Raw genomic sequence first — 18,866 nt, 5'->3', positions numbered from 1 at the left:
ATCACAGAAGTCAGTCAAAATATCACAGAATAGACAATACCTATAAGACTTTTTTTCAATGGTCTGAAAGTCCATGCAGGTTTTTCACAAACTGACATGTGTGAAATAAGAAGAGAGCAGAATGCACTGTACCGCAATCACTGCGGTGAACGCCAAGGCACAGAATGGGCACTGCATGATACCTCGCTTTAAAGAGCAGCACAACAAATGAAAGCCAGGAAGCATGTCCTTAAAAAGCACTGCTCTCGTCCAATGACATTTCTGTTTCCTTTTGTGGTCTGTGGCATTACAACCTAACTAACTCTTTCACACACACACGCACAGACACACATACACACACACACAGAGAGAGGTTGTGTTTCCATTTTTATGGGGACTTAGGCGTAATGTTTTTTTCTTACTGTATAAACTGTATATTCTATCCCCCTACACTGCCCTGAACCTACCCATCACAGGAAACATTCTGCATTTTAACTTTTTTTTAAAAAAACATCACTTGGAATGATTTATAAGATGTTTTCCTCATGGGGAGCAAAAAATTTGGATTTCGGATATTGCCATCTTTGTGGGGACATTTTGTCCCCATAACATACACTGTCAGAAAAAAGGTACATTGATGTCACTGGGTTGGTACCCTAAGTTACAAAACCGAAAGGTACTAATATGTACCTTTAAGGTACTGACACACACTCTTAAAGTACTGATATGTACCTTTTAAGGTACTGATATGTACTATTTACGGGTAAGTAAGGTACAAAGATGGACCTTTTCATTTGTGTACCTTAGGGTACCGCCCCAGTGACAGCATTTTTTCTGAAAGTGTATGGTTTAACAGGCTCCACACACGCGCACACATGCACATACAGACACACGTGCACACATTGTTAAATATGTGTTTTTGTCCAAACAATGAAAGTCAGTGGGTTCCAATATAACTAAAACTATTCAAAATAATTAACGGAAATACTACTGGTTCGGGATTTTGTCCATATAGTGGTTAAAAAGACGTTTATATGATACACGGCTGGAATATTCCTGTCTACATGACATCAGACATGCACATACTTTTCAACCTATTCTCTTCTGTAAATAGTGGGGATGTTTGTTCTAGCGATGCATTTTAATTCCCTTTCATGTCCTTACAATAGCACACAACTGTCATGCCATGTTTTGGTTTGCTGTTTAAATGTCCGAGTCTCCTACTCACTCCAAAAATATCTGTTTCTTCAATAGATTCAATATTTCTTAGACCTACATGCATCTAATATAAGGCAGAATGACATTATTGATATAAATGAAAGCTCTTGTTCAGATTTACATTATTCCCATATGTATTGTTTCTTTTCAAAATGTTTAGCTGCCCAGATACAAAAATCCTCTGAGGTGTTATGTTATGATTTATCCCAAACTTTGCACTACGGGAGGACACCATGTCCTCCACTAAGACATATCATGTCCCTATGGAATGGAACTGCTGGCTTAACTGTTCTTGGCATCCCCCCTCCACTATCTGAACAGGGTAAAGGTTGTATATCACCTCAGGGTTTTTATCATATACAGTTAGAAGGCTTCTACTTATTTGTATCTAAAGTTCAAGAATTAATTCAGTCCAAAAACAGATATTGTCCTCCTGGGAGAGCATCTATCTTTGGGGTGAAGAGGTGAAGGGTATTAAGCGAGGTGATATTCAGGTCACAGTGATTGGTGTGTCCACACCGGGTTATTGTAGCACTGTACCGAGTCAGTGCCCATCTGTGCTCCTGTCAGCACGGTGGGAGCAGGTGCATATGGGACTTATCGTGAGACTTGAGGTGCGTTTGTGTGAAAGTCCTCATAACTGTGTGAGTGAATTATTTGAATATTGTCTGAATGCACCTCTAGAGTGCATGTGTGAGGTGGATGGAGAGTTGGGTCCTGCTTTCCTTCTAACTTTAAGACTGGCCAGGTGTCACTCAGCACGGCCATTCATTATGGTGGTAACCTGGTCCGATTCTGGCACCTAAACACTTCCTGTCACTGATACTTCCCCTGACCTTCAGTCCTTGCCAGTACTATACACACAAATACACACGCATGCACATGCATACACACACGCAGACTGACAGGCTCTAAAATAAACACTCTTATCACATAGATAAGGATGAAAGATTGAATATATCTCTTAAACGGTTGTTTGTTTAGCTACTGATTGAACCGGCGTAACCAAATCACAGTCATATTACAATACGACAGACTGGACCCTTTTCACATTTCAGGAGGTTTTCAGAAGCAGAATTTGCCATTCATGTAAACTTCTATAGTTGTTAACGGAAACTACAACAAAAATAAAGAATGTGAAATGATGTTTAATGAGTTTTTACACTGTTAAAGTATAAAATAAAATAAAATACTCCTCCCGGTTTCTCATAAGTTTCGGAATTTTTTTTCGAGTATGGGTTTATGTGACATCAGATAAGGCAGAATGTCCTTGTACGGGCCATACGGACTCTTCTCCCCCCTTTAAGATTGATTACACTGGTCAGAAGTGAGAAAAATCTCAAATTTGCCATCACTCCCTCAGCCCTTATATTATGCCACCTTCACATGTAATTGGAATTATCGTAAATATGAGTTTCCTAGTTAAAAATGTAACACTTCTCAAGTTGCCAAGTTGGACGGCCCAGTAACTTTAAACATTAAGAAGAGGAGAACGAGTCCTACTGTGACATGCTTCATTCGTTTTTTTCACAACAGCTACATTGCCATGTCTTGATGTTAAAGAGGTGCATATTTACATATATGAATAATCATTCTGTATGTTTTATAAACTAAGCATAACCAGTACTGCTGTCACAGGGCAGAACTGACTGCATCACTGGAGATTAAGGTGTGCATGATACCACAGCAGTGAGAACATGGTGGCAGCAGGACAGTTTTCCAAGCACCCCCACCACGAGGAGAGTGAGAGGCTCACATAGATAAGTTGTTGATGTCAAGAGAGGTGATTCGATTTTAACTCCTAGGCCTGGAGATCCATGGAGAGATGTCCTTAATGGCTGCTGACGTGGTGTGTTTGCTGTCCTTAATTCCTCCTGAGGATTCTTTCCAGGGTGAATTGGATCACACAGCAGGATTGCAATGCCATTCTAAGATGTCTCAGAAATCAGGTTCACATGTAAAGCACTGCCCTCCTCTAGCAGCTGGTGCTGTTTGGAGTGAAGGTTCAAAGAAAGTTTATGGCCAGTCACCTGAACTGCAAGTGTATATAACCAATAAATTGAAGGGAAAATAATGAAGAAATTAATTGGCAAATGACTCCAAAAGAACACACACAGCCCCAATCCAATCACTGACGACGATGATCCTAAACGCAGTTCACATAAAAAAGTGAATAAATTAAAAGATGAATAAATAAATAAATTTGGCAACTTTTGAATGACCGTCGTCAAAAGAGAAAGCTGCTTTTTGGGTCCAGATGGTGTAGTTACGACATCTACCAACTGGGCTAACTGGATAATGCTAACCGGCCAAACATTGAGCCCTTGCTGGAATGGCAAAAACTTTAATTATCTACAGCTTCGAGAGGTGACTGTTACAGAAGTAGACTCAGACATAGAGAGATGGCAGTGAACAGAAAGCTCATTTGCATCAACTGAGCATGTCGTATAAAGCAGGTAAGTTGGCAGCTTGACAGACACAGATGACGCTAAGACAGGGATGATGCAGGAGAGAACCGCAGCAGGGAAAGCTGGAGAGAAAACACCGGAGGGTCAACAATGAAGGGAACGGAGACTCTTCACAAGGAAGCAAGGTAACAGTCCACTTCAAATGACCGTGAAGGGACAACTAGCTGTAGTGTGGTGTGTGCTTAAATAGGTGAGATGATGATGGTGCACCAGATGCAGGTTTTTGTGATTATGAAGTGCATGCCAAGGAGGATGCTGGGAAGTGTAGGGCTGAAGTGACAGGTGAACATGTCACATTTTTCTAAGATATTAGATACACATATCAGTTTCTTCCCTCTCACATCCGCACTCAGCATTTCAAATCCTGTGCCACAGTTTAAAGTAGATTGGTCCCTCAAAGCTGACCCTTCAAAAAACACACAAAGCAAACACTATAGTAAACCAGAATGACCCCAAAATAAAAAACAAATGACCCAAGTGGATAATTCAATGTCTTCTGACACAAACGATAAGAGTATGTGAGAAAGTAAACCTTTTGCCCATATGATCTTAAGATATTTAGGTTAAACTTATTTGGCTTGCTGTCCACTGATGAGGGGCTTGATGAAGCAGCTTCAACTCAAACTGTGATATAACCCCACAGTGGCTTAATGATTATGTAAGGCAAGGTACCTAAGATAAAGGTGGAGTTTGGGGAGGTGGTGGGATGCTGGAACAGCCAAAACCGAGAAGAGGTAAGCAGCTGTTTATATACTCTGGCTGTTGGCTGTTGATTGGAAGATTAGATGGGCACGCTGCTGGCCAAATCTCAAACAAGGGTTCATGAGTTCACACTTGACTTACATATCAGCCTGTTGCCAAGTGTGACGTAAGCACATTCTGAAACGTATGCAAGAAAGGTAGCACAACACGTGTGCATCACAATCATTTTGAAGGGCTCTTGAAGCATCAACTATGATGCATCTATTTGCATTATATGGATTCCAGAAATAGCTTATTTTTTCTTAAAATCAACATTTGTGTTCCACAGAAGAAAGAAAGTCTACATCTGAGACGGCATGATGGCATTATGATGACTTTTCATTTTTCATCTCTTAAACATTGTTTTTTTTTTTTTACACATGGCTGTTAGATTAGCTAAAGAGAAAATGAGCACTGACACAAATTATGAAATATATAACCCTGGTGATAACAGCCTGAAAACCACAAACGTCATGGCAACCTTCATGGATAGTGACTGGAAAATGTTGGAGGCTGAAACAGCATTACTAATGATTACATCAGGGCATGAGTCACTGCACTGCTTTACTCAGGTGTCAGTGGCGCCCAATGCCGAGCCATCTGTCCTGTCCTCCTGGACTCCCAGCACCCTGTCCCTCTGCTCCAGTGCCATGCCACACTGCACCAAACACCACAGTATCGTGATTTCAGACACCATCGCCACCCTACAATACGGCCTTCATCCTCAGAACTGTGCATCAAAATGAAATCTAATCAACTGGAACCATCAAAGCACACGTTATTGGGTACCGTAACGGTATCATTATTTCATGAACAGTCAGTATCATACAGTATGACAAACTTTACTTTCATATCAGAAATTTAAAGAAGAAGAGCAATGTGTGGATGTTTACAGTGTAAAATTAGGGATACACTTTTTTCACTCAAAAATGAATGTTCTGTTGTCATTCAATCACCCTTATATTATTTCAAACCTGATTTTTTTTTAATCTGTAGAACACAAAAGAAGGTATTTTGAAAAATGCTGGGGCACAAACAACATTGGACTCCAATGACTTACATTGTATGTACACAAAACTATGAGACATAAATATATTTTATAATGCTCCAAAGAAGAAAGTAAGTCATACAGGTTTGGTACAACATGAGGGTGAGTGAATTATAATATAATGCTCATTATCTCAGTATTTTAAAATCCCAAAATTACACACTACAGTTTAAAAGAAACGGTCTGACTCACAAGTCTTTTTTTTAAATATTATATTGATGTCTTGTGAGAACTAACTTCAGTGCCAAGCCACACAAGGACCCACATGGCACAGTCAGTCCACCCCATCACAAGACCCAGGGTTCACAGTAAAAGCCATTGTCCATTCATAGACAGCATTAACCAGCCTCTTCAAACCACCACACTGTATCATCAGCTGGTCAGACACAAAACCTGACCAGAACAAACTACTGCCTCTTTAAAGTACATCTGTTTGTAATTGACAAACTTTAACCAGAATGTCTTAGTTTTTTAAGAGCATATCTTTTAATACTGAAAATGTTATGGTTTCGGTAAGGTATGTGCCATGTTCAATTCTGTCAATAAAAAAATAAATACAATATAATTTAATATAAGAACAAATAATCAAACTACAAGCAACAGCACAAATAAATAAAATAGAGCAAAGATAACATTACAACATTACACATATTCTTTACTGTAGAAATCAAATAAAGATTAATCATTAAAGCTACAAAAGCTATTGAGTCAAAGAGGAGGGAGTGATTTCCATGTCTTTTGTTGTTTGATTAACATTAAAAACACAGACAGCAGCAGGAACATAAGGCTGCTGTCATGTTAAGACATGCACATATCCAAAGTACTGATACTGATACACATGCATTGTCTTAACTGTTTATGTTCACTTAAGACATAACCTACTGCCAAAACAGCCTTGCTCCATTGAGGGATGGAGATGGACTCCACTAGACCCCTGAAGGTGTGCTGTGGTATCTGGCCTCAATGGACTTGTTTGTTCAGCACATCCCACGGATGCTCGATTGCATTGAGATCTGGGGAATTCGGAGGCCAAGTCAACACCTCAAACTCGTTGTTGTGCTCCACAAACCAATCCTGAACGGAAAACTTTTTGCTTTGTGGCAGGGCGCAAAAGTTGGTGAAAGAGGCTGCAGTCACCAGGGAATACCGTTTCCATGAAAGGGTGTACATGGTCTGCAGCAATGCTTAGGTTGGTGTTACGTGTCAAAATAACATCCACATGGATGGCAGGACCCAAGTTTTCCTTGCAGAACATTGCCCAAAGCAACACACTGCCCTTGACAGCTTGTCTTCTTCCCATAGTGCATCCTGGTGCCATGTGTTCCCCGGTAAGCGACACACACACACCGGCCATCCACGTAATGTGAAAAAAAAAACATGACTGATCAGACCAAGCCACCTTCTTCCATTGCTTTGTGGTCCAGTTCTGATGCTTACGTGCTCCCTTTTGGCACTTTCGGTGGTGGACAGGGATCAACATGGGCACCCTAACCCAGTGGTTTTCAAACCTGTCCTGGAGGACCCCCAGCACTGCACATTTTGTATGTCTCCTTCATCTAACGCACCTGATTCAACTCATGAGCTCATTAGTAGAGACTGCAAAACCTGAAGTGGGTGTGCCAAATATGGGAGACATATAAAATGTGCAGGGCTGGGGGTCCTCCAGGACAGGTTTGAAAACCACTGCCCTAACCGGTTTGCGGCTATGCAGCCCCATACACAACAAACTGCAAAGAACTCTGTGAATTCGGAAAACTTTCTATCAGAACCAGCATTAACTTCTTGAGCAGTTTAAGTGACAGCAACTCATCTGTTTGATCAGACCACATGGGCAATTTTTTGGTCTCTGCCCCATGTGCATCAATGAGCCTTGGCCGCCCATTAGCCTGTCGTCGGTTCACCACTTGGACACTTTTGATAGATACTGACTACTGACCACTGCTGACGGGAACACCCCACAAGAGCTGTAGTTTTGGAGGTGCTCTGACCCAGTCTTCTAACCATCACAATTGCACATCACAATCATGACAAATCGCCCTTGTTAAATTTGCACAAATCCTTAGCTTGTCCGTTTTTCCTGTTTCTAACACATCAAGGAGAAAATGTTCACTCGCTGTATCCCACCCACTAACAGTTATTCACAGGTCAGAATGTTATGCCTAATTTGTGTGTGTGTGTGTGTGTGTGTGTGTGTGTGTGTGTGTGTGTGTGTGTGTGTGTGTGTGTGTGTGTGTGTGTGTGTGTGTATATATATACACACACACACACACACACACACATATATATATATAAAGGTCCTTCTCAAAAAATTAGCATACTGTGATAAAAGTTCATTATTTTCCATAATCTAATGATAAAAATTCAACTTTCATATATTTTAGATTCATTGCGCACCAACTGAAATATTCCAGGTCTTTTATTGTATTAATACTGATGATTTTGGCATACAGCTCATGAAAACCCCAAATTCCTATCTCAAATAATTATCATATCATGAAAAGGTTCTCTAAACGAGCTATTAACCTAATCATCTGAATCAACTAATTAACTCTAAACACCTGCAAAAGATTCCTGAGGCTTTTAAAAACTCCCAGCCTGGTTCATTACTCAAAACCGCAATCAGCTGCTGGTGTTGGTCCACTGTGTTTTATCAAGGGCAGGGTCAATGCAGCTAGCTATCAGGAGATTTCGCAGCACTTCATGCTTTCATCTGCTGAAAAGCTTTATGGAGATGAAGATTTGGTTTTTCAGCACGACCTGGCACCTGCTCACAGTGCCAAAACCACTGGTAAATGGTTTACTGACCATGGTATTACTGTGCTCAATTGGCCTGCCAACTCTCCTGACCTGAACCCCATAGAGAATCTGTGGGATATTGTGAAGAAAAAGTTGAGAGACGCAAGACCCAACACTCTGGATGAGCTTAAGGCCGCTATCGAAGCATCCTGGGCCTCCATAACACCTCAGCATTGCCGGCTGATCGCCTCCATGCCACGCCGCACTGAAGCAGTCATTTCTGCAAAAGGATTCCCGACCAAGTATTGAGTGCATAACTGAACATAATTATTTGAAGGTTGACTTTTTTTGTATAAAAAACACTTTTCTTTTATTGGTCGGATGAAATATGCAAATTTTTTTAGATTTAGAAATTAAGGTTTTCATGAGCTGTATGCCAAAATCATCAGTATTAAAATAATAAAAGACCTGAAATATTTCAGTTGGTGTGCAATGAATCTAAAATATATGAAAGTTTAATTTTTATCATTACAGTATGGAAAATAACGAACTTTTATCACAATATGCAATTTTTTTGAGAAGGACCTGTATACATACATATATATATATATATATATAGAGAGAGAGAGAGATTAAAATGGCTCATCTGAATTCTGCTGAAAGCTTTCAGAATGAGTGTGCTACCCTCTCACATACATTACTCTATGGCTGTAAGTTAACAGTACAGATTGCTCACTGGGCGGTTTGTATCATGGTTGTAGGTTTGTGGTTTCAGTACGGTTCTGTATTTACTATGTTCAGAAAAAAACTACTATTGTCAAATAAAAATAAAGAAAATAAGAACAAATAAAATAAATACAAGCAGCAGCACAAATATATACTATTGAGCAAAAATACTAATAAAATAACATTAGTTTTTAGGTAGAGAAATTAAATAAAGTAATCAAATGTAAAATAATTGCATATTTCACTGTTTAAATTAAAGATTAATCCTTATTAAACTTACACAAGCTATTCAATCAAGAGCAGTGAGCGATCTTTTGTTTGACAGACAGCAGTAAAGGATACTGCCCCTTTAAGACCTAATGCAGGGATATGTGTCGTCTCTCTCGACTCTATACAGTTCACTTAAGGCATATACAGACTATGTCTGCTATACTCATCAAGATGGACATGTTGACATACTTTCTGTGCAAGTTTGTCCTTTCAAGTGCAAGACTTGAAAGATAACTCAATATTTGCACGCTGTGACACGTTTGCGCGTTTTGGGACGAGTGCACAGAGACAGATCTTTTTAGTGCACGCGAGTTCTCACTCACATCTTCTGGCGAATAAACCCGGGTGATTACGGTAAAAATGACTGCTCATATTCGGACATATGGCAGCACTCGCGTGCATTGAACAATTTACAAAGAGAGGCCATTTTGCCCACGTTTTTCTTTTATTATCGCTGTTGTAATGTATCACTGAGAAGCCAGCACGTGTATCCATCGACGGAAACATACATAAAGCATTATTTTCAAGTTACAACCCATATTAAATATGCGTCATCAGATGTGAGATGAACAGCAGTGCAAATGCCCCTTTTACACGGCACCCCGGTTGGGAAGCGCTGGTATAGACCCAGCTCCCAACCCAACTTTGAGAATAGATTAACGGCGATATTTTTTTTATCGCCCAATAAGAGTCTCACGTTAACGTTAACTCCAATAATGGCCCACCACATATATACACATACCTTGCGAAAGTATTCGGCCCCCTTGAACTTTGCGACCTTTTGCCACATTTCAGGCTTCAAACATAAAGATATAAAACTGTAATTTTTGTGAAGAATCAACAACAAGTGGGACACAATCATGAAGTGGAACGAAATGTATTGAATGTTTCAAACTTTTTTGAAAAATCAAAAACTGAAAAATTTCAATTTTGGTTTAATCTGACCAGAGCACCTTCTTCCACATGTTTGGTGTGTCTCCCATGTGGCTTGTGGCAAACTTTAAACAACACTTTTTATGGATATCTTTAAGAAATGGCTTTCTTCTTGCCACTCTTCCATAAAGACCAGATTTGTGCAGTATATGACTGATTGTTGTCCTATGGACAGAGTCTCCCACCTCAGCTGTAGATCTCTGCAGTTCATCCAGAGTGATCATGGGCCTCTTGGCTGCATCTCTGATCAGTCTTCTCCTTGTATGAGCTGAAAGTTTAGAGGGACGGCCAGGTCTTGGTAGATTTGCAGTGATCTAATACTCCTTCCATTTTAATATTATCGCGTGCACAGTGCTCCTTGGGATGTTTAAAGCTTGGGAAATATTTTTGTATCCAAATCCGTCTTTAAACTTCTCCACAACATTATCTTGTGGGACACAATCATGAAGTGATCGGACCTGCCTGGTGTGTTCCTTGTTCTTCATGATGCTCTCTGCGCTTTAAACGGACCTCTGAGACTATCACAGTGCAGGTGCATTTATACGGAGACTTGATTACACATAGGTGGATTCTATTTATCTTCATCAGTCATTTAGGTCAACATTGGATCATTCAGAGATCCTCTCTGAACTTCTGGAGAGAGTTTGCTTCACTGAAAGGAAAGGGGCCGAATAATTTTGCACGCCCAATTTTTCCGTTTTTGATTTGTTAAAAAAGTTTGAAATATCCAATAAATTTCATTCCACTTCATGATTGTGTCCCACTTCTTGTTGATTCTTCACAAAAAATTTAATTTTTATATCTTTATGTTTGAAGCCTGAAATGTGGCAAAAGGTCGCAAAGTTCAAGGGGACCCGAATACTTTCGCAAGGCACTGTATATATATATATATATATATATATATATATATATATATATATATATATATATATATATATATATATATATATACTTTGCGACCTTTTGCCACATTTCAGGCTTCAAACATAAAGATATAAAAATGTTATTTTTTGTGAAGAATCAACAAGAAGTATACAAGAATCAACAAGAAGTGTGTATATATATATATATATATATATATATATGTATGTATATATTTGATATTGCGTTTATACAACAGTTTGATGGCACAAGTGAGTAAATAAATAAGAAATAAGAAAAAAAGTGCAGAACTACTCCTGCCATGGATTCAAATCTCAAGTTGACAGTTTAATAGTTGAGCCCAAGCCTCCATTACTAATTTAAAAATATCTCTTTAGATCTAGAAACAAAGGACGAAGAAACGTCAGGGCGCTTCATTGAAGCGTTGAGCATATTGTATTATGAGAGACAGACTACCGATTACCTGCATCTGATGTAGCATTCATTCTTTAGATTGATGTCCATATTATTATATCCTTTATAAAATATCAGTTTGAAATGTCCGATTAGGTAAATTATAACTTTTTTTTTTTTTTTTTTTAAAGTTAAGGGGACCATGACAGCACTAAAACGACTTTCTTGTTTTGACTCACATAATATGACTCACATCATAAATACAGTCTTTGCCGCCAACTAATGGTGTAATAATGTAACTTTTACTGAAGTCCATATTACGATCACTAACGGACCCTTTCTCAATACGGCATCTTATTTACATATATTCATATTTATTCAACAACAATATTTAAATGAACATCAACAGCCATTATGAAAGACAATAGGAAATAAAAACAAGCAAATAATTCAGTCAAACATTAAATGTATATATTTGAAGGTACATGAGGGTACATGAAGTACTGGTTTGTTAAGCATATATAATATTTTGTTTTTCTCTCTCATAGAACTAGAGTGCTACATTTATCAGTTGCACACTTCAACCATTTCTCAAGGCTTCTACAACAATAACTCTTATGTGGTTCATGTCATTGGCCGATGAGCACACAGTCTGTATGGGAGACAGTGGGACACTAAGCTGAGTTACATAACAGTCCTGAAGGTGCGCATTCCTTCATACTTGTTTTCATGCCACCTTGCGTAAAGCTTCTATGTACCTCCTGCCACTCTTCACACCGATTTCAAGCAGGTCAGGTGGCCTGTTTCAGCCTGCGTCACTATTTCTGGCCATTCTAAATGTGGCCTGACTACTTGGCACATTTCAGCGAGATAAAACAGCAATCGTCCAACACACCTGGGATTCGGCTGATTATAATAGAATATTGGACATTTTTCAGAAATGAAAGCAGACGTACTATTTATAGTGACAGGTTCTAAAAACAGGACAGAAATTAATCATTACCTAAACAAGGGGAGGAAGACAGGCTCACAGAGACCCACCTGGACCCAGTGTAGCCAGGCTGTGCCAGCAAAAGAACAGAATTTATACTTATCTGTATAATGCCTCATTGGCATTCATTCCTGCATCTTTGGATTTTGTTTTCATCTCAGTTAGTTATTTCCCTCACTAATGCTTGTGGAAGGTTCTGAATATTTTTTTACAGAATCAGAAAATGACCAACTATCCACCTGGCCACACCACTTAAAACAATAATAATACACTTATTTATTTGTTATATTATCTGCCCCACAAGTTGGTTTATAAAAAGAAGAAAAAGACTGCTTAAGTAGTTTGTGAAAGACAGATTATTGTGTGTGTGTGTGTGTGTGTGTGGGGGGGGGGGGGGGACCTGATATTTAACCGCTTTGATAATAAATGCTTGATGACAGCAACAACATGGGATATAACATTTGAACAGAAGAGGGTTGCTAAGCAACTGTGTGTGAGAAGGAGAATTCTGTGCAATGATACACGAGTCACAGGCATGAAACTGCTTCCGACGCAGTAAATCACATCAGCAAAGTTTGAACATGTTGTTGTTCCTTTGACAATGATAATTAATTCTAATGCTACATGAGAAAACAACGTTTAATTAATCACAAATTACTTTTAGCCTCGGGGCTTTGGTAAAAAAAACACTCATAATAGGGAGTAGGAGATTTTGACTTATGAATGAGTGTGGTTAGAAAGACAGAAGGAGATTTGTGTAAAACATCTGATACAGCAGCACTTTCAGGAGTTCTGGTACTATAATGTTGAGTCTATTTGAGCTGCACGCATGTGTAAAATGTGTAGTAAATTCTCACCACTCCGATGGAAAAGTAGTTGTTCACTATGCTGTAGGGTACAGGATCTCCCTTCTCCTCCTTATCATCAGGAACAATGTCGATGTTCCAGCGGTCAAGCATCACCTCGGTGCTGTGCTCAATATCCCTGAGGAACTTAACCAGACTGCCTCCTTCATAGCCTGTCAATCACAACACAGACACTGCGTGAACCTACATAACATAAAGGGTTAATTATGAAGAAATGAAGAAATGCACAAAAGCTCTCTTTTATCTATTAACAAGAGTGTGTAAGTGTCCATGCATAGGAAATAAGAATAACACAAGCACGATTCAACGTTTGTTCCACTAATGACAATGAAAGGCTTGCATTATCGCAATTCCAAGGTTAACATAGTTTAATTAAAAATCTCAACAAAGCAAGATCAGATTAAACTTGCCAAAGTAACAGACTGTTGTGAAAGTATAAAGCTACCTTTTCACATTCTCTGACAGACCAAAAGTCATAATTTCCAATGAAGAGTAGTACGGGAGCTGCATGGAGATCTGACCATATATGTATGTAGAATTTTATGATCCAATTTGAGCTTTGGGTCTACTGAAACATTTGAACTTTTGCAGCCAAACCACACAAATAAGCAGAGAGTAACGACTGCTTCATGACCAAATTCAAACTTCCATGCGACTGCCACTAGGAGGGTGAAATGCAACAATCATATGCAGTTGTCAGAGAGTGGAAAACACAGATTATTGCTTTAGTCTGACTGATTTTATTTTTAAAGTGCATTTAATCATGACCCACTGATCCAGTCACAGTGGTTCTCAAGTTAACAGCTCACTAGAGGTGAAGATACTTTAAAGAATATCTATAACCAAACAGTAAATGGACAGCATCGACTTCCTTTGTTTTTTACCATACTATGGAAGTCAATGGGGCCCATCAAATGTTTGGTTACCCATATTCTTCATAATATCTTTTTTAAAGAAAGAAATTGATACAGGTTTGAAACAAGTTGAGGATGAGTAAATGATTTTCATTTTTGGTTGAACAATCCCTTTAAATTGACTGTATTTCACACAACAACAGTCTCATATTAATCTTGAGTATCCATATAGAGTATTATTGTATCCTTCATATCTCGGAGTCTTTAGTTTTATCAGATTTATAAAAGACAGATATGCTGCACAGATTTTTTCCAAAAACACCTTGTGCAGGGGTGCGGTGGGTGGAGCTAAAGAGTCACCAGTGCGCACGCACACACACGCACACACACTTGCAGAACTCTGCTGCTCTGGAGAAACAAACTGCATCCACTGTTTCCTTAACACTGGGTTATTTGGGAAGCTGAACAAGGTTATCTTTCCCCTCACAACCAAAAACACACTTCTTTAGTGACATTGTTGATTTTGTGTTATAAAAACAAAATGACAGCACTGCCGACGGCTCCCTTAAAGGTTATCTTGCTATCTTCGGTGTGTTTATAGCTCGGTAACGCGATCAGTTTAGCTCCACGAGTCGGTGGGCGAGGTTATAGAAGCACATAGACATAGAGGCGGCGTTGTAACCTTCTTATACATCACTGATTTGAGGGCCGGGTGTCTATATAAGCTTTTGTTTGACTAAAAAGGACGTTCTCAGCTTTGAAACTTACAGGATATTCTTATATTACCATGACCTTTTATATATCAAAGACTCAAGGGAAAGTTGATTTCTCAATTCATCACCCCTTTAAAACAAAACGAAGCTCATTGATGGGCGCCCTCTTGCTCTTGCTGATGTGTGCTCGTGCTCATCCGGGAGAGTTACCCATACAAGCAGTTCTGCCTTTTATGATGTCATGTAGTTGTCTGGCTATCACCAGACCAAGCTCAATCTTTTAAGATTGAACATTGGTCTAGGGAGTCTGCTCTGTATTTTCTCTGCACAAGAGGCGTGATAAACCAACATAATTCAAATGACTCCGTATGCAATTGGACAGTCCTTCAACCAATCAGAGTACAAGAGGTGTGATCAACAGCGATCGATCCATCGCTTCTCTATCCGTCATTGTGTTAAACCCGCCAATAGCGTGCCAGGTGGATAAGACATTTTATGATTGGTTCCTGCAAACATTTAACAGAAGCAGAATAAATAAATGTACAGGTTTCCAGCCTGAGCTGCAGGGCAAAATCAAATCACCGGCAGATCGGGGTGGGTTTACCCAATCTAGTCGTACAACACCATACTCGAAAAAAAAAAAAAAACATCTTTGTATTTGGAACAGAAATACTCATATGTCCAAATGTTTTTATTTTTTTTGCGTGGAATTTTGACCATCTTTAGCATGACAATCCAACTAAGTCAGAATTCATCAAATAGTATTAGCCCCCCCAATAAGGCTATTTATATTAGGAGTCATATAAGCCATTTTTATTATACATCAATGCACATATATGTATTATACATATTAATTTGAAGCTTATAATTGCGTGAAAAAGAGCAACCACTACATTCTAATTTTGAAAAACTACATTTTCTAATTTTCTATAAAATTGTATCCATTAGATCACTAAAGGGGTTGAACACCATGATAGTGCTTAGCAATCCTTCTAATTTACATGAGGAATCCTTCGAGAGGATATCTGAGGTAAATTGAACTGCAATATTTGTAATGGGAAGCATACAGAGGCTATTTGTTACATCATGATCACAGAGGTGGTATCTCTTAATGAGGCCATGCTGTGAGTCAGGTGGGGATATTGACTCCCGACTGGCAACCCAAGGAGCAAAATATAATGTGTGAAGACACCCAGGTGCTCACTCTGTATTTCTGGACCAGACATGCAGACACTTCCAGACGCTCACATGGTGCCTCTTCAATGACTACAGGTGATACACGCATTTCAAAGTCAGTCAACTCACGTTGAGAAAAACAACAACAGCCTACAAGCCAAATTAATTTAAGAAAAAAATGAATGCAAAACTTTACCCGCTTGAACAAACCGCACACATGCTCACACAGGAAACACTGATATGAGGCCAATTAATTCAGCAGCCTCTACAAGGCCATCCACACCTGTCTTACAAGCAGACGCAGGCTCGCTGATGCATATCATTCCATCATAACCTACTGAATAAACCCACATATCTAAACAAGTACACCTATATATATCTATAGTCACACAGGAATGAATTAGTGCAGGCAAGTGATTGGCAGGTCCATATTTACTTAAAGCATAATTTATGCATCTCTTGTTAAAAAATTACAGTAAACAAATTAATTTTTAAACAATTCTGAACAGTGTTGCTATTGTTAATTAATATTAAAATTCAGTAACTGAAGTTAAGCTGAAATAAAATAAAATGTAAATATTAGCTGAGAAACTGAAACATTTGAAATATTTGCCTTGGCAACAGGATGAAATTCTTAAAAACTAAATCTGAAGTAAAACCAAAAAGAAATATTAAAACAATCCAAAACGGAAATAAAACAAGAAAATATAAAAATAAAAGCTATTTCATATTATTAATAATAATACAAAATTATATATAGTATACTATAATAGTACATACAAATGTAAAAAGCACAGCCTCTTTAAGGGACAGTTTGTGCAATTTTTTTTAATTCTGTCATTTATCATTTATTCAACCTCATGTTCCTAACCTCCTTGTGGATTTGGAAAATACAGGTTTCTTATTTTCAAAATGCAATACTTTTCCATACTCAAATCTCCAAACCTCTATGTAGATTTTACAGACCATATTTAACATAAATGGTTTGTTATTTTCAGCATTATATTTGGTACATAGTACAGTCATCTGTAAATAATCTTATTTTCTCTAAATGATAACATGATGAGAAGAAATCTAAAACACTTCATAACCTGCATATATTCAATCGTGGTTTGATGTTGAATGGTCACCAATCAGCAAAGTACAGTCTGATTAATATGATTGTTTTCTCCTTCATCTGTTGCTGGTTTGAGTGGCACACACACATTGGTTTAGTGGAGTTCAAAAGAGACTTGCTTATGGTCAAAGACAAAGAGCTTTAAATAATGAAAATGTGTGATTTGAATTTATTCAACTGTGTTCAACAATCAAAGGATCACCTTTTCCATGAAAGTATGATACATTTATTTTTGTATGATACATTTATTTTTAGAAATTATTATTTTAATATTTTAGAAAACTAAAATAGGTGCAGGAAATGCAAATATTTGTCCATACTCAGGTACAATTTCCCTTTAAGTTTACACTTAATTGGCTTTAACTTAGCTAGTGCTTGTCGTGGTCATCTGTGTTATGAAGACCACAGAATCAAAATCTTGAAAGCAAGTGTGGTCTTAACAAATCCTGCATTCTCATTCATGTGACTAAAGCATTCAGCTAACTATGGTGAAGTTTGATTATTACAGTCTGACCTTCTGTTCAGGGTTGAGTGTGGAAATGTTTAAAAGAAAGCCGTTTTAAAATCCTTTTGAAGGGTTTATACAGGATTGCGTTTAGATTCAAAGAATTCAAAGCCTAATCTCAACTCGAGTGTTTCTGCGAAGGAAAGCCCTTTAAGTTTAATTTCAAAAGCCTTTAGTAATTCCCTCCAACTGCTGGTGGACAGTCACTTGTTTTTTCCTTACCTCCACCCCAGCGCAGGCAGCGAGCGAGGTCATTCCCGGTCCCCAGCGGCAGGATCGCAACAGGCGGATGCCGAGCAAAATTGGCTTTATCTGTTAAGAAACAAAGACAGCTATAACTGCTGTGTCATTGTTTATGTTGAAATACTTTCTATTAAAGTTTAATGTGCAAAAAAGTGTAAACTGGGGCTTAACTTTTCCAAATCTAGAGCAATTCAGGGGTCAAACATCCACAGTAACATTTAATACTGTAAGTAAAATTACATTTCAAAATGCATTTTATCTAGTACATAAATCATGATTACACTTAATGGATTTGCAATTTATTCTGCAATATTAAAAAATATTTAATTTTTTAAATATATAATATATTAAATATAAATAAAGTTTTTTATTTGAATACAACTTCAAATGTAATTTATACCTTTGATGGCAAAACAGAATTTTCAGCATCTTTATTCCAGTCTTAAGTTTCACATGATCCTTCAGAAATTATTTGAATATGCTGCTTTGTTGTTCAATATAAATTTCTTATTATTAGCAATGATCTGATAAAAATAGTTGTGGTGCTTAATATTTTTGTGGATATAATGATAATTTTTTTCAGGATTCTTAGATTAACAGAAAGTTCAAAAGAACAGAATTTATGTAAAATAGGAATCTTTTGTCTTTTAAAAAAAAAACTACCGCAAAGTTTTTGAATGGTAGGCTAAATTACATTGATATATTATTACATATATTTTTTCAAACAATATGTAACAAGTACAGGTGTGAATCTTCACTTCACTATAAAATAATTCCTGATGCATCATAATGCATCTTTGCCACAAATTATAAAAAAAAAAAAAAATTACTATAATATATGCAGCGAAAGATAACTTAATTCAGGATCGCATGCTGCCTGAGAGAGGTGGCTTTCTGTGCTTTGCTTCAGGTGTGTCAGTCAGAGCAAGTAATGCATTGAGATCTTTTCATAACAGTTTACAATCAAATACGGCCGGCACTTTATTTTCACATTCATGCATGTTCTG

At 37.9% G+C, this 18,866-nt stretch overlaps 1 protein-coding gene across 3 annotated transcripts in view; it reads right to left on the bottom strand.

The window, feature by feature from the left end:
- LOC137075321 (diacylglycerol kinase beta-like) overlaps positions 1-18,866 on the bottom strand; it is a 154,076-nt gene that overhangs the window by 42,546 nt on the left and 92,664 nt on the right. For all 3 annotated transcript variants that reach the window (XM_067443716.1, XM_067443715.1, XM_067443717.1), the window contains 2 exons: positions 17,839-17,928; positions 13,243-13,403 (listed from right to left, as the gene is read on the bottom strand). In XM_067443716.1, coding sequence (XP_067299817.1) covers positions 13,243-13,403; positions 17,839-17,928 — 251 coding nt within the window. The remainder of the gene's footprint in view (positions 1-13,242; positions 13,404-17,838; positions 17,929-18,866) is intronic.

Source organism: Pseudorasbora parva, chromosome 5 (assembly GCF_024679245.1).
Source record: "Pseudorasbora parva isolate DD20220531a chromosome 5, ASM2467924v1, whole genome shotgun sequence".
NCBI lineage: Eukaryota > Metazoa > Chordata > Actinopteri > Cypriniformes > Gobionidae > Pseudorasbora > Pseudorasbora parva.
This window is presented reverse-complemented; position numbering and strand designations above follow the sequence as displayed.